Source organism: Melanostigma gelatinosum, assembly GCF_949748355.1.
Source record: "Melanostigma gelatinosum genome assembly, chromosome: 10".
In the NCBI taxonomy this organism is placed as follows: domain Eukaryota; kingdom Metazoa; phylum Chordata; class Actinopteri; order Perciformes; family Zoarcidae; genus Melanostigma; species Melanostigma gelatinosum.
This window is the reverse complement of record NC_136643.1, coordinates 26,764,257-26,791,756: the sequence shown is the minus strand read 5'-3', so window position 1 is coordinate 26,791,756 and position 27,500 is coordinate 26,764,257. Positions and strand designations below refer to the sequence as shown.

Here is a 27,500-nt window from a genome sequence, read left to right as displayed (position 1 = left end):
AGCAGCACTAGCAGCACTAGGAGCACTAGCAGCACTAGCAGCACTAGCAGCACTAGGAGCACTAGGAGCACTAGCAGCACTAGGAGCACTAGCAGCACTAGCAGCACTTGCAGCACTAGCAGCACTAGCAGCACTAGGAGCACTAGGAGCACTAGGAGCACTAGCAGCACTAGGAGCACTAGCAGCACTAGGAGCACTAGGAGCACTAGGAGCACTAGCAGCACTAGGAGCACTAGGAGCACGAGCAGCACTAGCAGCACTAGGAGCACTAGGAGCACTAGGAGCACTAGGAGCACTAGGAGCACTAGGAGCACGAGCAGCACTAGCAGCACTAGGAGCACTAGGAGCACTAGGAGCACTAGGAGCACTAGCAGCACTAGGAGCACTAGCAGCACTAGCAGCACTAGGAGCACTAGCAGCACGAGCAGCACTAGCAGCACTAGGAGCACTAGGAGCACTAGCAGCACTAGGAGCACTAGGAGCACGAGCAGCACTAGCAGCACTAGGAGCACTAGGAGCACTAGCAGCACTAGGAGCACTAGGAGCACTAGGAGCACTAGCAGCACTAGGAGCACTAGGAGCACTAGGAGCACTAGCAGCACTAGGAGCACTAGGAGCACTAGCAGCACTAGCAGCACTAGGAGCACTAGCAGCACGAGCAGCACTAGCAGCACTAGGAGCACTAGGAGCACTAGCAGCACTAGGAGCACTAGGAGCACGAGCAGCACTAGCAGCACTAGGAGCACTAGGAGCACTAGCAGCACTAGGAGCACTAGGAGCACTAGGAGCACTAGCAGCACTAGGAGCACTAGGAGCACTAGGAGCACTAGCAGCACTAGGAGCACTAGGAGCACTAGCAGCACTAGGAGCACTAGGAGCACTAGGAGCACTAGCAGCACTAGCAGCACTAGGAGCACGAGCAGCACTAGCAGCACTAGGAGCACTAGGAGCACTAGCAGCACTAGGAGCACTAGGAGCACTAGGAGCACTAGCAGCACTAGGAGCACTAGGAGCACTAGGAGCACGAGCAGCACAAGCAGCACTAGGAGCACTAGGAGCACTAGGAGCACTAGCAGCACTAGGAGCACTAGGAGCACTAGCAGCACTAGGAGCACTAGGAGCACTAGGAGCACTAGGAGCACGAGCAGCACAAGCAGCACTAGGAGCACTAGGAGCACTAGGAGCACGAGCAGCACTAGGAGCACTAGCAGCACTAGGAGCACGAGCAGCACTAGGAGCACTAGCAGCACTAGGAGCACGAGCAGCACTAGCAGCACTAGGAGCACGAGCAGCACAAGCAGCAATAGGAGCACTAGGAGCACTAGCAGCACTAGCAGCACTAGGAGCACGAGCAGCACTAGCAGCACTAGGAGCACTAGGAGCACTAGGAGCACTAGGAGCACTAGGAGCACTAGCAGCACTAGGAGCACTAGGAGCACTAGGAGCACTAGCAGCACTAGGAGCACTAGGAGCACTAGGAGCACTAGGAGCACGAGCAGCACAAGCAGCACTAGGAGCACGAGCAGCACTAGGAGCACTAGGAGCACTAGGAGCACGAGCAGCACTAGCAGCACTAGGAGCACTAGTAGCACTAGGAGCACGAGCAGCACTAGGAGCACTAGCAGCACTAGGAGCACGAGCAGCACTAGCAGCACTAGGAGCACTAGGAGCACGAGCAGCACTAGGAGCACTAGGAGCACTAGGAGCACGAGCAGCACTAGGAGCACTAGGAGCACTAGGAGCACGAGCAGCACTAGGAGCACTAGGAGCACTAGGAGCACGAGCAGCACTAGGAGCACTAGGAGCACTAGCAGCACTAGCAGCACTAGGAGCACTAGGAGCACGAGCAGCACTAGCAGCACTAGGAGCACTAGGAGCACTAGCAGCACTAGCAGCACTAGCAGCACTAGGAGCACTAGGAGCACTAGCAGCACTAGCAGCACTAGGAGCACTAGCAGCACTAGCAGCACTAGGAGCACTAGGAGCACGAGCAGCACTAGCAGCACTAGGAGCACGAGCAGCACTAGGAGCACGAGCAGCACTAGGAGCACGAGCAGCACTAGGAGCACTAGGAGCACTAGGAGCACTAGCAGCACTAGGAGCACTAGCAGCACTAGCAGCACTAGGAGCACTAGGAGCACTAGGAGCACGAGCAGCACTAGGAGCACGAGCAGCACTAGGAGCACGAGCAGCACTAGCAGCACTAGCAGCACTAGGAGCACTAGCAGCACTAGCAGCACTAGGAGCACTAGGAGCACTAGGAGCACGAGCAGCACTAGGTGCACGAGCAGCACTAGGAGCACTAGGAGCACTAGCAGCACTAGCAGCACTAGGAGCACGAGCAGCACTAGGAGCACTAGGAGCACTAGGAGCACTAGCAGCACTAGGAGCACTAGCAGCACTAGGAGCACTAGGAGCACTAGGAGCACGAGCAGCACTAGGAGCACGAGCAGCACTAGGAGCACTAGCAGCACTAGCAGCACTAGGAGCACGAGCAGCACTAGGAGCACTAGCAGCACTAGCAGCACTAGCAGCACTAGGAGCACTAGGAGCACTAGGAGCACTAGCAGCACTAGGAGCACTAGGAGCACTAGCAGCACTAGCAGCACTAGCAGCACTTGCAGCACTAGCAGCACTAGCAGCACTAGGAGCACTAGGAGCACTAGCAGCACTAGCAGCACTAGGAGCACTAGCAGCACTAGCAGCACTAGGAGCACTAGCAGCACTAGGAGCACTAGCAGCACTAGGAGCACTAGCAGCACTAGGAGGCGAAGAAAACCAACAAGGCAAACAGTGAAAGAATCGTCTTCTATCGTCTGTGATGTCATCAAATATAAAAGAAGTTCAGATCAGGAAACAACCCTCAGTGTGAAAGCTGCATTCTCTCTAGTGACCACCAGGGGGCGACTCCTCTGGTTCTATAGACGTTATGAGAAAATGATTTATGACCTCAGTGATGAATTTATTAATTTATTATAAACAAACCTCACGTGACACTCCTTCAGAATTCAGTCCTGCTGCATTTACAAATTACTTTTGAGTTTCAGAGATTCAGTCTGGAATATTTGTGTGTATATATATCTATGTATATAACATATAACGTATACATAGATATATATCTATATATACGTTATATATAGATATTTACCCAGCAGCAGAGCCTCCTTCTCTGACGCCACGGCTCCTCTCATGATGACCTCACATCTCCTCTCTCTGCTGAGGAACGACGACGGAACACAGTTCATCACCTAGACAACCCCCCCCCACACACACACACACACACGTTACACACATGGAACTGAGGAGCTAGTACATTTGGCCGACAGTACTTCCTGTACACACCAGAGTACTGCTGAGGACAAAGAAGCACTTAAATACACACAAACATGATGCTGAATGTCACAATGTCTGATAACCGAGTCAGCTCCTAGTTCAGCAGGTCTGAGGTTACAAGTTCACCTGCGTGTGTGTGAGTGTGTGTGTGTGAGTGTGTGTGTGTGAGTGTGTGAATAATTCTATCACTAATGTCTCAACCTCTGAGAATGTGAGTGTGTGCTTCTTCTGAAGCTTATTGAACTTTATTCTATAAATATATATATAAATATATATATATATTTATATATATATTTATATATATATATATATATATATATATATATATATATATATATATATATATATATATATATGTATATGTACATAATTTGGGCAATCTCATAATACCACCTTAAACAGTTGATCCTGAGATTGTGTGACATTTAGTTGGTGAGCGTTTCATTAATGTGTTTTATTAATAACACGTCTCAGGTGTAAACAGATGAACAGAAACAAAAGACTTAAACGTTCCTACCGTCTCATGATCATTGGTTCCTTCAACAGCATCTCCATTACTGAGCAGCTGAAGACACACAGAGACACACAGAGAGACACACACACAGAGACACACACACAGAGACACACAGAGACACACACAGAGACACACAGAGACACACACAGAGACACACACAGAGACACACAGAGACACACACACAGAGACACACAGAGACACACAGAGACACACAGAGACACACAGAGAGACACACACAGAGACACACACAGAGACACACAGAGACACACACAGAGACACACAGACACACAGAGAGACACACAGAGACACACAGAGACACACACACAGAGACACACAGAGACACACAGACACACAGAGACACACACAGAGACACACAGAGACACACACACAGAGACACACAGAGACACACAGAGACACACAGAGACACACAGAGAGACATACACAGAGACACACAGACACACAGAGAGACACACAGAGACACACAGAGACACACACAGAGACACACAGAGACACACAGACACACAGAGAGACACACAGAGACACACACAGAGACAGCAGTTAAACCCAGAGGACACAGCCTGTGAGCATCAGATGTCTTGTTTTCTAGAAGCGTCTCTTGAAGGACTGGATCAAACTCAGAGAGAGTTTGTCTGAGACATGAGGAGAGAAACTGAGCTGATGAAAGATTAAAGATACAATCATAGATGTACATCAGACCCACGATGCAGGAAGAAGACGTATGAGACAGTGTGGAGACAGACAGGGACAGAGACATGTCCAACGTCTCACAATGTTAATGATGTTTACGAGATGTTTACTGGATGTTTACTAGATGTTTACTAGATGTTTACTGTATGTTTACGAGATGTTTACTAGATGTTTACTCGATGTTTACTAGATGTTTACTAGATGTTTACTAGATGTTTACTCGATGTTTACTAGATGTTTACTAGATGTTTACTCGATGTTTACTAGATGTTTACTCGATGTTTACTAGATGTTTACTAGATGTTTACTGGATGTTTACTGGATGTTTACTAGATGTTTACTAGATGTTTATTAGATGTTTACTCAATGTTTACTGGATGTTTACTAGATGTTTACTGGATGTTTACTATATGTTTACTAGATGTTTACTGGATGTTTACTAGATGTTTACTAGATGTTTACTGGATGTTTACTAGATGTTTACTCGATGTTTACTAGATGTTTACTAGATGTGTACTCAATGTTTACTAGATGTTTACTGGATGTTTACTGGTTGTTTACTAGATGTTTACTCGATGTTTACTAGATGTTTACTAGATGTTTACTAGATGTTTACTGGATGTTTACTAGATGTTTACTAGATATTTACTGGATGTTTACTAGATGTTTACTAGATGTTTACTGGATGTTTACTAGATGTTTACTAGATGTTTACTGGATGTTTACTAGATGTTTACTAGATGTTTACTCGATGTTTACTAGATGTTTACTAGATGTTTACTCGATGTTTACTGGATGTTTACTAGATGTTTACTAGATGTTTACTCGATGTTTACTAGATGTTTACTGGATGTTTACTAGATGTTTACTAGATGTTTACTAGATGTTTACTCGATGTTTACTCGATGTTTACTAGATGTTTACTGGATGTTTACTAGATGTTTACTAGATGTTTACTGGATGTTTACTAGATGTTTACTGGATGTTTACTGGATGTTTACTAGATGTTTACGAGATTATTTACTGGATGTTTACTGGATGTTTACTAGATGTTTACGAGATGTTTACTAGATGTTTACTGGATGTTTACTAGATGTTTACTAGATGTTTACTAGATGTTTACTAGATGTTTACTGGATGTTTACTAGATGTTTACTAGATGTTTACTGGATGTTTACTGGATGTTTACGAGATGTTTACGGGATGTTTACTGGATGTTTACGAGATGTTTACGAGATGTTTACGAGATGTTTACTAGATGTTTACTAGATGTTCTCTGAGATTATAAATATCAGAGAATAAATGGAGGAATTGTGCAAAATCTGGGAAACGCCAGCCGCCGTCTGGATTTAGTTGCTCCTCTACTAGTGTCATTACGGTAAGATCGGCCTCTGAGCGAGGTGAAGGTCCTGAAAGATACATAAACACGTTTTCTTTCATATTCTTTTATAAACATTTTGATCTTCTCAAAGAGGTCACGAACAGATAACTGATGTGGAGCATTAATAGTAACACTATTAACACACTAACTGAAGATTAATAGAAACATTTTGTTCCAAATATGAAAGTGTTTATTTACTGAGTGTGAAAATACACAAAGACCTCATCTCTGGATGAAGTCGTGTTGTAAACGTCATGAGGCAAAGCTTCACTTATGTTTGAATTGTTACTATGAACTATGAATGACTTAATGAGCCACAGATGAAGAGGGTCTGTTTGTTTGGATCCCCCCCCCCCCCCCCCCCCCTGCAGGAGGCATTGACGGGAGCATCACATGAAACCGAAGGAGTTTCCTCTCGTTAACAGCAGCTGAGAGAGAATCAATAATCACAGATTTGGGCAAAAAACTGAATCAATTTCTGTAAAAGATCAAAAAATATCTGAAATAAGCGGAAAAAAGACGAGTGAACGTAAAGTAAAGATGTTAATAATAAACATATTGGGTTCATTATTAGAACTATATTTTATATTTTGTACATTAAAAGACACAAACTAAACCAATCTTTGATTAAAGAACATAAAGATATTTTCTGTATTAAATCAATATTTATAATAAAAAGAGGATCGAGGATGAAAACAAATAAATTAATAAAGTTTATCTTTAGTAAACGTTTGTTTTTGAATTGTTATGAATCTCAACTTCTAATTTTAAATCAATATTTCTGTTTCTTTTATTTGTATTTAGTGTGAATATAAGTATCTTTGCTGCACGTCTAAAGATATTTTATTATTTTTCTTACAACTCTTTATTTTTAGACAGTCAGTCGTATTTATGAAGCTGTCAGCAGGACGACGGAGAAACCTCCATCAGTGTGTGTCTGTGTGTGTGTGTGAGTGAGAGTGAGAGTGCGAGTGAGAGTGAGAGTGAGAGTGAGAGTGAGAGTGTGTGTGTGTGTGTGTGTGTGTGAGTGAGAGTGAGAGTGAGAGTGCCAGTGAGAGTGAGAGTGAGAGTGAGAGTGTGTGTGTGTGTGTGTGTGTGTGTGTGGTGGACTTACCTGGTCCCTCATGGAGACCACCCCCCCCTCCAGGAGGCGCTGCTCCTCTCTGGTCTCCTCCAGCTCGGCCTCTTTACTCCTCAGCTGCTCCTGAACACTGAGGAGTTGCTGGAAGACAAACGATGAAGATCAGATGAGTTTATTAAACATCTTTAAATTCGTACAAGTGAATAAATGATGAAGATACATGTGGTGTGCTTTAACAGCACCGACAAGCTGTATCAGTATTACTGCATAAACTGTGTATATATACATTATTAATATGTGAATATTAAGAATATACATATATATAAGTTTAACGTGAATACGTTTAACGTTAATAAGTTGAACGTTAATGAGTTGAACGTTAATGAGTTGAATGTTAATACGTTTAAAGTTAATGAGTTTAACGTTAATGAGTTGAACGTTAATGAGTTGAACGTTAATGAGTTGAATGTTAATACGTTTAACGTTAATGAGTTGAATGTTAATGAGTTTAACGTGAATGAGTTTAACGTGAATGAGTTTAACGTCAATGAGTTTAGCATTAATAAGTTTAACGTTAATAAGTTTAACGTTCATGAGTTTAACGTTAATGAGTTTAACATCAATGAGTTTAACGTTGATGAGTTTAGCATTAATAAGTTTAATGTTAATAAGTTTAACGTTAATGAGTTTAACGTTCATGAGTTTAACATTAATAAGTTTAACGTTAATGAGTTGAACGTTAATGAGTTGAACGTTAATAAGTTGAACGTTAATACGTTTAACGTCAATAAGTTGAACGTTAATGAGTTGAGCGTTGATGAGTTGAACGTTAATGAGTTGAATGTTAATGAGTTGAATGTTAATGAGTTGAACGTTAATAAGTTGAACGTTAATACGTTTAATGTTAATGAGTTGAACGTTAATACGTTTAACGTTAATGAGTTGAACGTTAATGAGTTTAACGTTAATAAGTTGAACGTTAATACGTTTTATGTTAATAAGTTGAACGTTAATGAGTTGAATGTTAATGAGTTTAACGTTAATGAGTTTAACGTCAATGAGTTTAACGTTAATAAGTTTAGCGTTAATAAGTTTAACGTTAATAAGTTTAACATTAATAAGTTTAACGTTCATGAGTTTAACGTTCATGAGTTTAACATTAATAAGTTTAACGTTAATACGTTGAACGTTAATGAGTTGAAAGTTAATACGTTTAACGTGAATACGTTTAACGTCAATAAGTTGAACGTTAATGAGTTGAACATTAATACGTTGAATGTTAATGAGTTGAACGTTAATACGTTTAACGTTAATGAGTTGAATGTTAATGAGTTGAATGTCAATAAGTTTAACGTTAATGAGTTGAACGTTAATGAGTTGAGCGTTAATGAGTTGAACGTTAATGAGTTGAACGTTAATGAGTTGAACATTAATGAGTTGAACGTTGATAAGTTGAACGTTAATACGTTTAACGTTAATGAGTTGAACGTTAATGAGTTTAACGTTAATAATTTGAACGTTAATACGTTTTACATTAATAAGTTGAACGTTAATGAGTTTAGCGTTAATAAGTTTAACGTTAATGAGTTTAACGTCAATGAGTTTAACGTTTATGAGTTTAGCGTTAATGAGTTGAACGTTAATAAGTTGAACGTTAATACGTTTAACGTCAATGAGTTGAACGTTAATACGTTTAACGTTAATGAGTTGAACGTTAATGAGTTGAATGTTAATGAGTTGAATGTTAATAAGTTGAACGTTAATGAGTTGAACGTTAATACGTTGAACATTAATACGTTTAACGTCAATAAGTTGAATGTTAATGAGTTGAACGTTAATGAGTTGAGCGTTAATGAGTTGAGCGTTAATGAGTTGAACGTTAATGAGTTGAGCGTTAATGAGTTGAACGTTAATGAGTTGAACGTTAATGAGTTGAACATTAATGAGTTGAACATTAATAAGTTGAACGTTAATATGTTTAACGTTAATGAGTTGAACGTTGATAAGTTGAACGTTAATACGTTTAACGTTAATGAGTTGAACGTTAATACGTTTAACGTTAATAAGTTGAACGTTAATGAGTTTAACGTTAATAAGTTGAACGTTAATACGTTTTACGTTAATGAGTTTGACGTTAATGAGTTTAAAGTCAATGAGTTTAACGTTAGAGTTTAGCGTTAATGAGTTTTACGTTAATGAGTTTAACGTTAATGAGTTGAATGTTAATGAGTGTAACGTTAATGAGTTTAACGTCAATGAGTTTAACGTTAATGAGTTTAGCGTTAATAAGTTGAACGTTAATACGTTGAACTTTAATACGTTTAACGTTAATGAGTTGAATGTTAATGAGTTTAGCGTTAATAAGTTTAATGTTAATAAGTTTAACGTTCATGAGTTTAACATTAATAAGTTTAACGTTAATAAGTTGAACGTGAATGAGTTGAACGTTAATAAGTTTAACATCAATAAGTTGAACGTTAATGAGTTGAACGTTAATGAGTTGAATGTTAATGAGTTGAATGTTAATGAGTTGAATGTTAATGTGTCAGGATCCAGGATCCCTGTCTGACCCGGTGTGTGTTTCCCCTGATCTCCTCTCCTCATGTGTCCTGTCATTCCCCTGTTTGTTGTTGTGTGCCATGTGCTCTGTTTGTCCTCTGCCTCCAGACACCTCCCATGGCCGCACCCTTGATTGTGCACAGCTGAGGACACTCCAGCCGATCACCTCCTGCAGCCTGACACACCAGACTCAGGGCCCACTAATGAGTCTCCTGTCTCTATATAAACTCTGGTCCTGCAGTCTGGGGTTGTCAGGTCGTACCGTCTTTCACCCGCTGAAACCCCGTGGCATCCTCTGCCCTCCTGGTGTTTATGGATTACACGCCGCCGCTCTGCCCTCCTTGTGGTCTACGGATTACACTCCGCCGCTCTGCCCGCCTTGTGTTAAACGGACTACACTCGCCGTCAAGCTGCCAGCCCTCCGGTGTCGAGCCACGGGCCTCACACCGTCGATCTGCCACTCGGGTGTCGGACCACAGGCTCCACACCTTCACACAGTCTAAATAAAACCTGTTAATATTAACTTCTGTCTCCTGTGGTCTTGCGTTTGGGGCCTACCTGTGAACCCCCGTGACATAATGAGTTGAACGTCAATGACTTTAACATTAAGGAGTTTAACGTGAATAAGTTTGACATTAATAACTTTAACATTAATAAGTTGAACATCACATTTATGCTAAAAACAACATGAAGGATGTTTTAGTTCACTGAACATCTGGAACGTTGATTTAAGACCAAATGCTAACAGACCGATGAAGACTGCTGAAGAACAATGAAGACCGATGAAGACTGTGAGCATCGTGATTAACAGGTGACCCGTGGCTAAGCCCCGCCCCCTGGTACTACTCTCACAAAGTGTCACCATGGAGACTAGAGAGATGAATCAGAAACAGGAAGATAAAAAGATGGCTGACCTGCTGCATGTTGTGCATGTTCTGCTGCAGCATCTGGATCACTGGAGGATCTTCATCAGGTCTCCCTCCTCCTCCTCTCTGCTCCCTCTTCAGAAGCTCCACCTCGTTCCTGTACGCCTCCAACTGCCAACGTAGGGAGTCATTCTCCTCCTTCAGAGACTGGTCACATGATCCTGTGTGAGGACAGGAGGAGGAGGAAGTGAGGAGAGGAGGAGAAGCAGACCGCATTTTGCAGCGTAAGTTTATATACACATATACACAAATATATATATATATATATATATATATATACACATACACATACACATCTAGATATAGATATATATGTGTGCGTATTGTCAAAAAGAGTTGAGATCCCAGGACCAGCCTTAAATGAGGAATATATGGTCGGCCTGTAAATTAGGTTAAAGGGACACAAAGCGTAAAAATTAAGAGTTAAAAGATGAAATCTAATAATTATTTTAAAGCAAGCATGTATTACATAACAAATGTAAAGTGATTTTAACAAATGTCAACCTGATAATAATAATAATAATAATAGGTGTATCTGAGAAAGAGTGCAGTTTGTGTGAGTGTTTAAATTGTGGAAGTAAGCAGGGTGAGGGGAATGTGAAATCCTGAAGGGATGTGGAAATAACGGCCGTTGAGAAGAGAAGAAAAGAAAGAAGAAGGAAAAAAGCATAATAATGAGGAAGGATGAAATCAATGATTATTTTATAAGCAAGCGTGTGCTAAATAAAGCGATTAACAACTAACTGATTATAACAACTGTAACCGTGATGATGATAACCAATCTGAGTTAGAAATGTGTGTGTGAGAAAAAAGGGGAAGTGAAGATGCAGCGACGTTAGGATTGCAAGATCACGCCTACGGAAGGCAAGGTGATTTCCACACATCCACAGCATAAGCACCCACACACATAATGATGAAGAATGAATCATGTTCCAAGTGAGGAGAGGGGGGGGGGGTCAAGATAACCCAATGGTATTATAAAAGAAGTGAGCCGCTAACGGACGGGAGGATAACGTCGTAAGAGCCATGCTAGTGCTCCACCTGGGAGGACCCTGGACTTCGCTCTACAGACGCAGCGGTGGACTTCGTCTTTGCTCAAGAATGAAGAAAAGAAAGAAGAAAAGAAGCGAGAAGGAAGAAAGAAGAGAGAAGAGAGAAGACGGCCCTTTGTGAGCAAAGAAGAAAGACGAGAGAAGCAAGACGCGAGAAGCAAGAAAGATGAGAGAAGCAAGACCGAAAACCAAGTGAGAAGGAAGAATCCAAGTGAGAAAGAAGATCCAAGAGAGAAGGAAGAACAAAGAAAGAAGAAGACGGCCCTTCGTGAGCAAAGATTGAAAGACTAAGAACCACCTATCCTCCCTGCTCAACTTTAACAACTGGACAACGAAAGAACCGCAGCCGCCCTAGAGCCTTTGTACTGAGCCTTGAAGATCGCTGAACGTGCGTCGTTTGCCGAGCAGGCAGGAGCGAGGAGGGTCTGGCCAGACCCTCCTCGCTCCTGACAACTCCAAAAAATAACTTTTCACCGCACCCAAAGCCAGCTCCAACCGAGCGGACTCGGCATCTAAACAAATGAGTATAATCTAAGAATTAAAAGTATGAAATCATGAGTAGTATTATTATTTTATGTGAGCTGAAGCTTTGCCCTTGCTAAATATATTTTGCAATAAATATCTAACCTGCATTTAAAGTAAATTTCTCAAGTGCATTCATTTTGCTTACGTAGTAAATGTTCCTCGTGATAGTAAAAAGTTAAATCTATGTATGTCTAACAACTGAGTTCTGAATGGTTATCCTAGTGACCTCTCCACTTAACAATCCCTTACGGCTTTATATGTAATCCAAGCCGTTAAAACCAAACCTGGCAATTTACCAAGAGCACGGATCCAAAAGAGGAAGCTGCCATAACTGACGTGACAGGTAGGTGCGCCCGGGGCCAGGGTGGCCCCTCGGCCGAGTGCGTGGTTACCGGAGGAAGCAGGGTAGACGTCAGGAGTAACGGTAGTTAGAAGAGCCAGGCGAGTTCCTCGCAAGAACACCAGCTCGACAATCTTTCAATAGAGAGCTGAGTCAATAAGTAGCCCCGTATCGGGCCAGGAAAACCCCCAGATCTAACTGTATGTATATTTATCTATATACATATATTCATAGAAAAAACCTTCTGAGAGATTCTAACTTTCAAAGATTAAGTTCGGAAATGTGCGAAAAAAGATCATGAAGTCATACATTTATGAAAAAGAAACATAAATATGGGAGGTGTCTGAATTTTGTTGCTCCTTAACTATTGTACTACGGTAAGGACTGAAAGATAAATAAACACGTCTTTAAATGTTCTTTTCGTGTTCTAATATATCAAATACAAGCAGTGTTAAACGTGGGATTTTTAAACAGGAGTCTGGTTGTCGTACCGTTCTCCTCGGTGCAAAGCCTCTTACAGGGATGCTCGTCTTCGTCTTCGTCAGACATCTCCATCTCCTCCTCCCGTCTGATGCCCATGATCTCCTCACTGTGAGCCGTCCTCAGCTCCTGAGACACCAAACAGGAAGACGTCCTCAGCACCGGGACACGTCCTCATATGGACTCAATGTTGCTAATGAACACGTTAACATGTATGAAACGCACGGCTAGGAAGAAACACTTCACAAGAATGAAACACATCGCTAGAAAGAAACACGCTGCTAGGAAGAAAAAAAAACACGCTGCTAGTAGGAAGTGCACTGCTAGTGAGAAACGTGCTGCTAGAAAGAAACGCACAGAGAGAAACATCGCTAGAAAGAAACGCATCACTAGTATGAAACACACTGCTAGGAAAAAAATGCGCTGCTAGCAAGAAACACGCTAGGATAAAAAGGCGCTGCTACTAGGAAGCGCACTGCTAGTAAGAAATGCGCTGCTAGTAAGAAACACCCTACTAGGAAAAAAAACGAGCTGCTACTAGGAAGCGCACTGCTAGAGGAAACGCACTGCTAGCCAGAAACACGCTGCTAGTAAGAAACACGCTGCTAAAAAAACCGCACTGCTAGCAGAAACACGCTAGGAAAAAAAAACACGCTGCGACTAGGAAGCGTACTGCTAGAAAGAAACACATTGCTACTAGGAAGCGCACTGCTAGTAAGGAACACTCTCCTAGAAAGAAACACGCCGCTAGAAAGAAACGCGCCGCTGGAGAGAAACACGCTGCTTGAAAGAAACGCACTGCTAGAGAGAAACTCGCTGCTTGAAAGAAACGCGCTGCTAGAGAGAAACACGCTGCTAAGAAGAAACACGGTGCTTGAAAGAAACACACTGCTAGTGAGAAACGCGCTGCTAGTGAGAAACACGCTGCTCGGGAGAAATGCGCCGCTAGGACGAAACGCGCCGCTAGGAAGAAACGCGCCGCTAGTAAAAAACGCGCCGCTAGAAAGAAACGCGCCGCTAGAAAAGAAACACGCCGCTAGAAAAGAAACGAGCCGCTAGAGAGAAGTGCGCTGCTTGAAAGAAACACGCTGCGCTGCTTGAAAGAAACGCTTCAAGTTTAACAGCTGCATGGTTCAACCTCCAGGTTAAGAGTCACAGGTGATATAAAGACATTAAAATACTTCTGTAGCACCGTCTTTATGTCCGGTTCTGAAGTGTCTTAAAGCTGCATTCTCTCTACTGTCCATCAGGGGGCGCCTCCTCTGGTTGTATAGAAGTCTATGAGCTATCTATTCGTCGTCTCTGGTGATAGGGGACACATGTTGACTTACCACGCTAACGGAAGACGTTCACAACAGGACTGTCTCATCACTGAGTCTTACCTCCTCATTCACACAAAAGTAAATTATAAAGTGTGGACGACGTTCATCACGCTGGATTCACTTTAAAATGCAGAAATAAAACCAATTCATATTGTTTGTATTAAAATCACAACACAGAAGATCACGATCAGTTTAAAGTGAACGCTTTATTTAGAACATTATCGTCTTTAACTGAAGCTGTTATCTTTGTGCTCTTCAAAGAAACAGAGAGTTAACCTGTCAGGTCTCTGCTGTGTGTGTGTGTGTGTGTTTCATTCAAACACACAACGATCAGATAATAGCACAAGATTTCACTTTATTTCTGCATTTTAATATTTCCATATTTGGTCCCAGACTGATGAAGACTAAACACTGAACTCCTCGTCTTCATACTTTTTATCTTCATTTGAATAATTGATCTGAGACTTAAGCCTGGAAATCACTGTTGCCATAGCAACGGCTCACACACTTTCCAGATCTTTGGATCTGTGCTGCAGTCGGGGGGGGGGGGGACGATGAGAGGTCTGTCTGTCTGTCTGTCTGTCTGTCCATGTCTGTCTGTCTGTCTGTCCATGTCTGTCTGTCTGTCTGTCTGTCTGTCTGTCTGTCTGTCTGTGTGGGGGGGGGGGGGGGGGGAGACAACACAAAACTGTCTGTCTGTCTGTCTGTCCCTGTCTGTCTGTCTGTCTGTCTGTCTGTGGGGGGGGGTGAGACAACACAAAACTGTCTGTCTATCTATGTCTGTCCATGTCTGTCTGTCTGTCTGGGGCGGGGGGGGGGAAACAACACAAAAAGCTTTACCAACCTCACACTGTTTTCGCCAAATGTCTATGTTCTTGCGCTGAGCTTTTGAGAAATGGTCCCATGCCTTTTGCCTGGTGGCTGCGGTGAAAACGGCGCTGATCTGCTCGACTTTGGGGTGAACAGGAAGGAGGAGGAGGAGGAGGAGGAGGGTCAAGACAAAACAAGCTGTTTATGTAGCGTAGCACTTACTGATGCTAACACAGAGGAGAGACACACTGACCAAAGGAAGCCGCTGGACCTCCTCATGTCGACGTCTGTGCTGTTAAAGGAGACGTTCACTCTGACATGAAAACAGTGTCATCATGTGATCAGGTCAAACTGCATGAAGGTTAGAAGGGAGGAGTCTGTGTGTGTGTGTGTGTGTGTGTGTACAAAGATCATTTTGTGAGGGAAGAAGCAGCTGCTAGAAAGAAACACGCTGGTAGAAAGGAACGCGCTGCTAGGAAGAAACACGCTGCAAGCAAGAAACGCGCTGGTAGAAAGAAACACGCTGGTAGAAAGAAACACGCTGGTAGAAAGGAACGCGCTGCTAGAAAGAAACACGCTGGTAGCAAGAAACACGCTGCTAGTAAGAAACACGCTGCAAGCAAGAAACACGCTGGTAGAAAGAAACACACTGCTAGTAAGAAACACGCTGCTAGAAAGAAACACACTGCAAGCAAGAAACACGCTGCTAGAAAGAAACACACTGCAAGCAAGAAACGCGCTGGTAGAAAGAAACACGCTGCTAGAAAGAAACACACTGCAAGCAAGAAACACGCTGGTAGTAAGAAACACGCTGCTAGAAAGAAACACACTGCAAGCAAGAAACGCGCTGGTAGAAAGAAACACGCTGGTAGCAAGAAACACGCTGCTAGTAAGAAACACGCTGCAAGCAAGAAACACGCTGGTAGAAAGAAACACACTGCTAGTAAGAAACACACTGCAAGCAAGAAACACGCTGCTAGAAAGAAACACACTGCAAGCAAGAAACGCGCTGCTAGGAAGAAACACACTGCAAGCAAGAAACACGCTGGTAGTAAGAAACACGCTGCTAGAAAGAAACACACTGCAAGCAAGAAACGCGCTGGTAGAAAGAAACACGCTGCTAGTAAGAAACACGCTGCTAGAAAGAAACACACTGCAAGCAAGAAACGCGCTGGTAGAAAGAAACACGCTGCAAGCAAGAAACGCGCTGGTAGAAAGAAACACGCTGTTAGAAAGGAACGCGCTGCTATGAAGAAACACGCTGCTAGAGAGAAACACGCTGTTAGAAAGAAACACGCTGTTAGAAAGGAATGCGCTGCTATGAAGAAACACGCTGCTAGATAGAAACACGATGTTAGAAAGGAACGCGCTGCTATGAAGAAACACGCTGCTAGTGAGAAACACACTGTTAGAAAGGAACGCGCTGCTATGAAGAAACACGCTGCTAGCGAGAAACACGCTGTTAGAAAGAAACACGCTGTTAGAAAGGAACGCGCTGCTATAAAGAAACACGCTGCTAATGAGAAACACGCTGTTAGAAAGAAACACGCTGTTAGAAAGGAACGTGCTGCTATGAAGAAACACGCTGCGAGAGAGAAACACGCTGTTAGAAAGGAACGTGCTGCTATGAAGAAACACGCTGCTAGTGAGAAACACGCTGTTAGAAAGAAACACGCTGTTAGGAAGAAACACGCTGTTAGGAAGAAACACGCTGTTAGAAAGGAACGCGCTGCTATGAAGAAACACGCTGCGAGAGAGAAACACGCTGTTAGAAAGAAACACGCTATTAGAAAGGAACGCGAGGTTAAAAAGGAGAACGTGGCTAGAAAGAAACGCTGGAGATGTCGTAGGGTTTGCTAGATAGCTGTTGGACTGTGAGAAAGCTACAGAGTATGTGAGAAGTAATTCATATCTCATGTTGTGACAGTTTCATGTCAGCTCCAGTGAACGAGCTCAATATCCATTTCCTGTTAATGACTAGTGTCCACCAGGGGGCGACTCCTCTGGTTGTATAGAAGTCTATAGAAAATGACTCTACTTCTCTCTTGATTTATTACCTCAGTAAACATTGTAAACATGAGTTTATGTCTCACTCTCTAGTTTCAAGTCTTCTTCAATACAGCATGATGTTCATTTAGTACATTATGGTCCATTTAGAGTCAAACAGACCTCAGTCCAGATATGGTCACTTTAGTACAGGACGAAACTACAGGAAGTGCTACTGTGAAGACGACAGAACTGGTGACTGTAGACCAGATGGTTCTCTGAGTCCTGCAGAGTCTTCACTGAGCACATGATGACAGAATGTGGAGTAAAGTCTCAAACATTTTATCTGTAGGATAAAAATCATCAAACGTTATTATTAAGATGCCTGACTCGTCTTTGACAAACACGGACTGTGATGGTCTGTGATCGGGCTGCAGGTCCAGAGGGTTTAGGAGGGACATGGATCGATATTAGTGCAGATGAACAGTGTAAATAACAAACAACATTCATGTGTGAATGTGGGAGGAGCAGCTCTCTCTCCGTACTTACATCACCTGCTGCTTCACTTCCTGAACGACTGACCAAGGCAACATTTACCAGAACGGAGGCGGGTCTTTGGACTCGTACTGAAGAGGAGCTGGTGATGTCATCGATTTGAGTGAATCGAAGCCAAACGTTGAGGTTAAATGTTGCCTTTCAAAGTGTTTCTCAGAAATACTCACCACTGAAGGTTCTGAACCAACAGCCTCCTTAAATGTGAATGAAGTGATATTTCATCATCATCATCAGACTCTTCGTTTAGCTGACTCCTTCGGTTCCAGTTCACATGATCTGAAGACGTTACTGACATTTAAACTGTTAACGTCATTAAAGGAGCTCCGCTACGTCTCCAACGCCTTCTGAAGATATTCTTGAAGCAATCCTTTGTTTTATAGCTTTCATTTAGTTATTTCATGTTTTATGTTTCCATTTCTTGGTTTTACTTTCATTTATTTTTCTTTTCCTTGAAAATCATTAAAACATTTTGAGAAAGATGCAATACAATTATAGTTTATGTCTAATGTCATATAAAAGTAAATCTTAAACCATTTATCAGCTCAGGAAACGAATAGCAGTACTCAGATTAAATAGTATTACCACAGTAGTGTAGAAAGTCCTGCAATAAAAACTGTACTCAAGTAGTACAAAGGTATTCTCATCAAAATATATTTAAAGTACCAAAAGTAACTAATTACAATATATATTATATTATTGTAAAAAGTACAGTATGTACCTCTGAGATGTAGTACAGTATAAAGTACAATATGTACCTCTGAGATGTAGTACAGTATAAAGTACTATATGTACCTCTGAGATGTAGTACAGTATAAAGTACAATATGTACCTCAGATGTAGTACAGTATAACGTACTAAATGTACCTCTGAGATGTAGTACAGTATAAAGTACAATATGTACCTCAGATGTAGTACAGTATAACGTACTAAATGTACCTCTGAGATGTAGTACAGTATAAAGTACAACATGTACCTCTGAGGTGTAGTACAGTATCAAGTACTATATGTATGTGTGTAGTGGACGTATAAAGAAATGTACTGAGTTACTCCATCAGAGCTGGAGGAGGCCAAAGCTGAGCTCAGAGACGTTGCTGAGGGAGAGAATATCGTCCTGCAGCTTTAAGACGAGGTGACAGTGACGAGTGTCTCTCTCTGACTCTCAAACCTCAGAATTGCTTCCTTATGAGGTGAAAAACACAATAAACGGAGATGAAGATTTATTCCACCTTCTTCTGTCTATCCAGCTGTGAGAAACCTTTTGAACCATGAAGTCATGTGTGGAACTTACCTCCCAGAGAAGGCCGATGGACTGTGTTTAGAATAATAAAGGGTCCTTACACTGGTTGAGGATGGCCAGCAGGGCGTTCTTGAAGATCTCTTTAGCACGCTCCATCTCCTCATCGTGCTGAGCCTTCTCACTCATCAGCCGCCGGACGTGGCTGTTGGCCGACTGGATCATGGAGTAGAAGTGATTGGCGGTCCGGCGGTTGACTTCGCTGCGGTCGATCCAGGTGAGCAGCACCGCCGTCGCTTCGCAGAATTTATGGTCATCTGAAGACAACAGAAATAAAATATCAAATATCAGTTTTTACTGATCAAAATCAGATTGACGATTCTTTCAAAACCAACAATAATCCCAAACCATAACAAAAAACTATAACCTACTAGGACCCCAAACTACAACCAACTACAACCAACTATAACCTCAAACTACAACCACCTACTAACCAACTACAACAAACTACAACCAACTACAACCACATACTAACCAACTACAACAAACTACAACCACCTACTAACCAACTACAACAAACTACAACCAACTACAACCACATACTAACCAACTACAACAAACTACAACCACCTACTAACCAACTACAACAAACTACAACCACCTACTAACCAACTACAACAAACTACAACCAACTACAACCACCTACTAACCAACTACAACAAACTACAACCACCTACTAACCAACTACAACAAACTACAACCACCTACTAACCAACTACAACAAACGACAACCAACTACAACCAACTACAACCAACTACAACCTCAAACTACAACCACCTACAACCAACGACAACCACCTACTAACCAACTACAACCTCAAACTACAACCACCTACAACCACCTACTAACCAACTACTAACCAACTGCAACAAACTACAACCAACTATAACCTCCAACTACAAGCACCTGCTAGCCAACTACAACAAACTACAACAAACTACAACCAACTACAGCCTCAAACTACAACCAACTACAACCTCAAACTACAACCAACTTGAGTGTTTTGCCAGCGTTGTAGTGGTACTTTTACTCCAGTAAAGGGTCTGAATACTTCTTCCTGTGTCATGCACCATCACAGCCGACTGAAGAGCCGGATGAGGAAGTCATTTCATGGGACCTTTAACATTCAGTCGGGCTAAACAAACAACATAGCATCTCGTGAGGACTGAAACTCTTCTCTCGGGGAGTTCGCCGTTCACGCCTCTGTGAACCACGACTCAGCCACTCAGCACAAACAGCATTTTTGATCCTCAACTTTTCAACCAAAACCACCAGCTGCATTCGTCCTCGGCCATAAAGTCTCGGCGGTCCTCCGTCGAGAGCCTTCTCCCCCATTGGAATAACAACCGAAGCCCCGAACAGAGTGAATTCAAGCAGCATCACAACCTGTAAAAGACACTTTACCCGCTCAGATAAAACCCCGTTCACACTCAGCAGCAGATTACAGTCACATTACAGCGAGCACAATGAAGCACGCCTCAACAGGAACAATGAGATGCATTTCTACTGCTGAATGGATCCATAAGAAGGTTACTCAGAGAGAAAACATGAATGTTTATGTTCAGAATCAGAGGACGGAGGAGAAACAGCTTCAGTACAGTCAGAAGCTCAAGTTTGGTTCTTGTGAGCATCATTCAGTTTGTTTTACAGACTCAACCTTCAGCTGAAGCAGAAACGTGTAAAGCTGTCTGATCTATTTCACAGATTTCATTCTCTGTGCTGGAGATGAAGTGTTGCCCGGCAACAGGTTGCTAACATGAAACACCACAGACGTACTGGTGACGTCATGCTTTTCATCCTGTTGATGCTCAATGAAGAACGAGTGGAACGATAATCTGACATTACTACTGTATTTCTACTGTATTACTACTGTATTTATACTGTATTACTACTGTATTTTTTATTGTATTATGATTGTATTTATATTGCATTACTGTTGTATTTATATTGTATTACCATTGTATTTCTACTGTATTTCTACTGTATTACTATTGTAATACAACTATTTCTATGGTGGTTAATGGTATGTGTAGAAGTATTATAGAAAATGGAAAAGGTCCGTTTGTTACATTATGAGAAATGTGAATGAGATAAATCTGTGAATGTGACCACAGCTCTGCTCTCTGTGAAGAAAAACAGCTTTCGACTGTAAAACTGGACTACGTTCAGTCATGGAGATAAGAATCAGCTGCAGCAGGAGAGGAGGAGGAGGAGGAGTGACCTTCACACTCCTCCACAACAACATCCACACCAGAGAACTGTCCTTGTGCAGAGAAAGAAGGAACTCGTGTGTTAATTAATATATACATAATTGATAATAATATATATCTATTCATCTCTTTCTCTCTCTCTCTATATATATATAGATATATACACACACACAACAAAGGTCGAACATAAATCATTTCCATCAGGGCGACGGTGGCTAAGTGGAGAGCAGGGCCGTCCTTCAGTCAGAGGGTCGGCGGTTCGATCCCGGCTCCGCTAGTCGCATGCCGATGTGTCCTTGAGCAAGACACTTAACCCCAAAAGTGCTCCTACGGCGTGTGAACGTGATATAATCTGAATTGTAAGTCTGCTAAATGACTGTAACGTAATCATGGTATCCATGACTACGGCTGCAGGTGTTTTCATCCACTGCTCTTCACTAACAGACGTTCTTATTATATGTTATATGTTCATGTCTATATTACACTGTGGGACTGCGAGAAACGGCATTTCGAATTTTCTGTATGCATAACACATGTGGAAACTTTGACAATAAAGTGAACTTTGAACTTTGAACTTGAACTTGAACTTCTTTAGTTTAGTAGATGTTCTAAATAAACTCTGTTCAATGGTTCAACTAAAGAGACAAAGATGAATCAGAAGAGAAGCTTCTCAACATACTGTGTGTTGATCCTTTATTGGTTTAATCAGTGTGTTCTCACCTTTCAGTCCTTCTGCTAACGTGGCCGCCTCGTGCTCAGAGAAGTGCACTATGGGAGGAGGAGACGGCGGTCTCAGCCGGTCCTCGTGGACCTTGCGGCGGTGTCGCTCCTCTCGGGCCAGCAGGCGCTGCTGACACTCCCACTCGTACAGGTCGTCTCTGGCCTGAGCAAAGTCCACGTGGATCCTCCCCGAGTCCTTCTTGTCGGTGCTGGAGCCAATTCGCATCCGGTACCCTGAGAGGAGACAGAGAGCCAGGAGCGTGAGAAGAGAAGTCCCTCCTCTTCTCACAGGAAGTCACGTTATTAGGTGATCAGAAAACAGATTCACCTGAGCTGTAGGAAACATTTAGACCTGCTGCAGGTCTGTTCAGTCTATATGTTAGAATTATAGACGGTCTACAAGGAGAGGACGTAGTCCTCATGATGTCTCTCGTTGGTTTGTGGAAGTTTTGAAGCCTCGAGTTTGGCGATTTTGACGTTGCCATGTCTCCCTTCAAGCATACCCTGCTCAATCACAGCTATACCTTCCGAAAATAATGCGCTGTAATGCGTAAATATCCCACAAAATGATTTCATATGGTATCCACCGAAACCTAAAAGTAGTTTAGTTGTCTCAACCTGACTAATAGTTTTGTTGTCTCAACCTGACAAATAGTTGTTGTCTCAACCTAACTTAGTAGTTTAGTTGTGTAAACCTAACTAAGTAGTTTAGTTGTCTCAACCTAACTAAGTAGTTTTGTTGTGTAAACCTAACGAAGTAGTTTCCTGTGAAAACTGAAGTTCATTTTGAAAAGACTGTATTCATGTAACAAGCAGAAATTGAAATTTCTGTATTGTATCATACGAACTGTTGAAGGAAGATACGTCTTTTTTCTTCTTTGCTTCTTCAACTTTTGAGCTGCTGTGATGGTTGAATTTCTCTGATGTGGAATCAATAAAGTTCTCATCTTAACTGTGTTGGAACACATAACAAATGATAGACAAGTGTGTGTGCTCTCACCTGACAGGTACAGAGCCTTGTCCACCATGAACTCCTCACAGAAGCGGATGTGACAGAAGTTCTTCTTGCTCTTGCGGATGGCGATGATTTCTCCGCACGGGTCGAACACTTCTCTGACGATCTCCTCCGTGGCGTTCTCCGGCAGACCGCCAACAAACACCGTCTTACAGCCGGGGGGGCGCTCCCGAGTGGATGGAGGGGGCAGGTCTGAGGACAGCATTGTCATCATCATCATCATCATCATCATCATCATCGTCGTCACTAAAATACATCTCATCTGGATAAATGTGTCTCCAAATGTTCTTAAATTATCAGAGTTTTTCTGGCCCTGATCCAAGTCCTTTAATATTAATATCGATGTGATTGATTCTCCATAGATACAAAGTCTGATTGGATACTTATTTTTACATATACTTATTAATGATTACATATGAATGATAGCTTGTTCTTCATGAGCTCTAAATACTGAAAGTTATGATTCATAATTGTTGTGTTTATCAATTTAACCTATTAGTAAAGAAACGATTAGATCAGCTTTATGTTAGCTATAATATTAATACTTATATGTATTTGTATAATAATAACAACACTGATATTATAGGAATGACAATAATAATATTAATAATAATAAAAACGATTATAATTATAATAATGATAATGATGATCTAAATACAACTATATCTACTTCTACTACTACTACTATGAATATGAATACAACTAATACTTTGTCGACTAATAATAATAATAATACTGGTGATAATAATTATTATTATTGGAATCTAAAGAGCTGAATGGTATTCATGACATGTATACATAAATAAGAGGACATATAGAGGTCCAGGTCTGCTGGTCTGCTGGTCTCACTGTGGTTCTGAGGGAACAGGGTGCAGCTCTTGCTGTGGATGATCTCCTTGACGACCGGCATGTCGGGGGGGATGGGCGGGGGGGGCACCAGGCTGAGACCCATCAGGGGGTTCATGGGAGAGATGAGACCCAGACCAGGGTCGAACCTCTGGAGACACAGAGAGTCTGCAGGACGGAGACAAAGAGAGAGAGACACAGACAGACGGAGACGGAGGCAGACAGACAGACACAGACAGACGGAGTCCATCAGTTCACAAAGAATGGAATGCAGCCACTGTCTGCTCATTGTACTTCTGTACTTCATCACAAAGCACTCACATGGTTTCATTTCAACAACTGTTTAATTTACTGTCTAAATGTACTTTTACTGTCTAGAGCTGAAAATACTACTTTTAATGCACAACATGTATTTTTACTGCACTAAATGTACTTCTACTGAACGTACCTTAATACTTGTGTACTAATACTGGTGATACTTTACTGTTTTGTGTAGTATTGCTGGAATGGTACCTTTACTCCTGAGTTCTTGCTGTGTGAACTTTATTAATGTTTCATATTTGAAACAGTCCTTTGTCTCCTGATGTTCATCATCATTGGTTGTTTCTTTAGTACTCACATAAACCTCACGAGGACTTTGTCCTCTGAAACTACAGCAAAGACACAAAGACGAAGACTCTGTGTCTCATTTATCAAACACAGAAGAAGAGGAAGAAAACAACGAGCTGCGTTATCTGGAGGAGAGACGGAGACGACCTGCAGCTCCCTGATGTTAAACTCAGACTAAACGGCAGTTATTCTACTTTAAATCATCTCATGATGTCGTTTCTCTAGAAGGCATTGCTCTGACTTTTGACCTTTGGTCAGGATTTGTCTTTTAACTCCCAGAAAAAACACATTTCAAGCACTGCCTTTTTTCACCTACGTAACATTCTTTAAATCAGGCCCATCGTGTCTCAAGCGCTGCAGGAACATGAGTTCATGCATCTGTTACTTCTAGACTAGACTCCTGTTCACTAACAAGGACCACGCCAATAACAGTATGAGTTTCGAGAGTTGTTGTTGCGTAATGGAATGATAGTTAGGTTTAGGAAGCAGAAGGGGTAGAGAGATGAAGGGATGTAGGGTAAGGGTAGAGAGATGAAGGATGTAGGGTAGGGGTAGGGGTAGAGAGATGAAGGATGTAGGGTAGGGGTAGGGGTAGAGGGATGTAGGGTAGGGGTAGAGGGATGAAGGGATGTAGGGTAGGGATCGAGGTAGAGGGATGTAGGGTAGGGGTAGGGGTAGAGGGATGAAGGGATGTAGGGTAAGGTTAGGGGTAGAGGGATGAAGGGATGTAGGGTAAGGGTAGGGGTAGAGGGATGAAGGGATGTAGGGTAAGGTTAGGGGTAGAGGGATGAAGGGATGTAGGGTAAGGGTAGGGGTAGAGGGATGAAGGGATGTAGGGTAAGGGTAGGGGTAGAGGGATGAAGGGATGTAGGGTAGAGAGATGAAGGGATGTAGGGTAGGGGTAGGGGTAGATGGATGAAGGGATGTAGGGTAAGGGTAGAGGGATGAAGGGATGTAGGGTAGAGAGATGAAGGGATGTAGGGTAGGGGTAGGGGTAGAGGGAAGAAGGGATGTAGGGTAGATGGATGAAGGGATGTAGGGTAGGGGTAGGGGTAGAGGGAAGAAGGGATGTAGGGTAGAGAGATGAAGGGATGTAGGGTAAGGGTAGAGAGATGAAGGATGTAGGGTAGGGGTAGAGGTAGAGGGAAGAAGGGATGTAGGGTAGAGAGATGAAGGGATGTAGGGTAAGGGTAGAGGGATGAAGGGATGTAGGGTAGAGAGATGAAGGGATGTAGGGTAGGGGTAGGGGTAGAGGGAAGAAGGGATGTAGGGTAGATGGATGAAGGGATGTAGGGTAAGGGTAGGGGTAGAGGGATGAAGGGATGTAGGGTAGATGGATGAAGGGATGTAGGGTAGATGGATGAAGGGATGTAGGGTAGGGATCGAGGTAGAGGGATGAAGGGAAGTGATGGAGGACCGTTGGTGTACGGCGGCTGGTGGGAACGGAGACTGTTGAGTGGGGCCATCTCTGGGAAGCTCTGGCGGTGCCCCCTGTCCCCTGTCGTTCCTGTAGTCCTGCGAGAGAGAGAGAATAGAAAAACAAAAATGGGGTTTGGGGGAGGGATGAGAGAACGGAGTCGAAGAGGAAGTGAACAGGTTCGTTGAGCTTAAATACTTGTGCAGGGGAAATGAGCCGTGTTCTGGGCGTGGTCCCGTTCCTGAACTAAGTTTATGAAACTAAATTAGTTCCTTATTATCAGGTTTGACCTGCTAAAGGTTTTTTTTGGGAGTTTTTCTTGACAGAGGATGTCGTATGTGTACAGGTTGTAAAGAACTCTGAGGGAAAGTTACAAAATAAATTGAATGACATTGAACAACTAAAATAAGAATATGATAAAAAAGATAAAGAAGCAGAAACTATTCACATAATATTTAATTTGATGCGAGTTGTTTCTTTGTAGAGATGAATGCATGAAGCAGTACCTCAATAACTGCTTTATGTTCTCATGTTTGGCTTCAGATAAAGAAAACACGATAATCTCCCATAAATCTGAGCGCATGCAGTCGAGCTGCCTTCACCTCCGGTCTGAGGAGAACTCATTAAGCGTCATGTGCGATAACCCCGACAGGTAGATTACACATTGGCCTGCAGCACATTCCTCTTCATCATCATCATCTTCATCATCATCATCACACAGAGAGGTTTCTCCCAAAGCTACAACCATTCACCAGCTTCACTTCTCTGTGCTCCTGCTCCTACTAATACTACTACTGCTACTACTACTGCTGCTACTACTACTGCTGCTACTACTACTGCTGCTACTACTACTGCTGCTGCTACTACTACTGCTGCTACTACTACTTCTGCTACTACTACTGCTGCTACTACTACTTCTGCTACTACTACTGCTGCTACTACTAATACTACTGCTACTACTACTGCTGCTACTACTACTACTGCTGCTACTACTACTGCTGCTACTACTAATACTACTGCTACTACTACTGCTGCTACTACTACTGCTGCTACTACTACTACTGCTGCTACTACTACTGCTGCTACTACTAATACTACTGCTACTACTACTGCTGCTACTACTACTGCTGCTACTACTACTACTGCTGCTACTACTACTTCTGCTACTACTACTGCTGCTACTACTAATACTACTGCTACTACTACTGCTGCTACTACTACTGCTGCTACTACTACTACTGCTGCTACTACTAATACTACTACTACTGCTACTACTGCTACTACTACTACTGCTACTACTAATACTACTACTACTACTGCTGCTACTACTACTACTGCTACTACTACTGCTACTGCATCAAATCCACATAGTATTACTGACGACAACTACCTCTGCAACAAATAGTAGTATCTACAGTACTAATAACAGTAGCAGTAGTATAGTCAGTGTTCCATCGTCTGAAAGCTGTTTGAAAGCGTTTCCACTTAAGACAATTTAAAGAATCAGCTTTCATCAGACACACACACACACACACACACACACTCCGCGCACGCACGCACGCACGCATGCGCACACACACACACACACACACACACTCCGCGCACGCACGCACGCACGCGCGCACACACACACACACACACACAGAGGAATCTATCAGGTCAGAGCTCTGAGACTAAAGAGCCTGAAGTCAAACGTTCTGCTGATTTTAAAGTCCATAAATTTGCATGAAGTCTGGTGAATCTCATTGTTTCCTCTTCTGTATCCGAGCTGCCTTGATGCTAATTGAGCTACAGCTTCAGTGTCTTTTCTCTCTGC

The 27,500-nt window shown here is 42.7% G+C and overlaps 1 protein-coding gene across 1 annotated transcript in view; it reads right to left on the bottom strand.

Moving 5' to 3' along the window:
* The window catches only part of enox1 (ecto-NOX disulfide-thiol exchanger 1), a gene marked incomplete at both ends in the record, with an annotated part of 33,042 nt that overhangs the window by 4,584 nt on the left and 958 nt on the right, over window positions 1-27,500 (bottom strand). Inside the window, 10 exons of the mRNA XM_079277289.1 lie at window positions 3,149-3,248; window positions 3,851-3,898; window positions 7,051-7,158; window positions 10,491-10,663; window positions 12,911-13,028; window positions 15,066-15,172; window positions 18,911-19,123; window positions 21,798-22,031; window positions 22,798-23,004; window positions 23,662-23,826. Of these exons, the coding sequence (XP_079133415.1) occupies window positions 3,149-3,248; window positions 3,851-3,898; window positions 7,051-7,158; window positions 10,491-10,663; window positions 12,911-13,028; window positions 15,066-15,172; window positions 18,911-19,123; window positions 21,798-22,031; window positions 22,798-23,004; window positions 23,662-23,826 (1,473 nt within the window). The remainder of the gene's footprint in view (window positions 1-3,148; window positions 3,249-3,850; window positions 3,899-7,050; window positions 7,159-10,490; window positions 10,664-12,910; window positions 13,029-15,065; window positions 15,173-18,910; window positions 19,124-21,797; window positions 22,032-22,797; window positions 23,005-23,661; window positions 23,827-27,500) is intronic.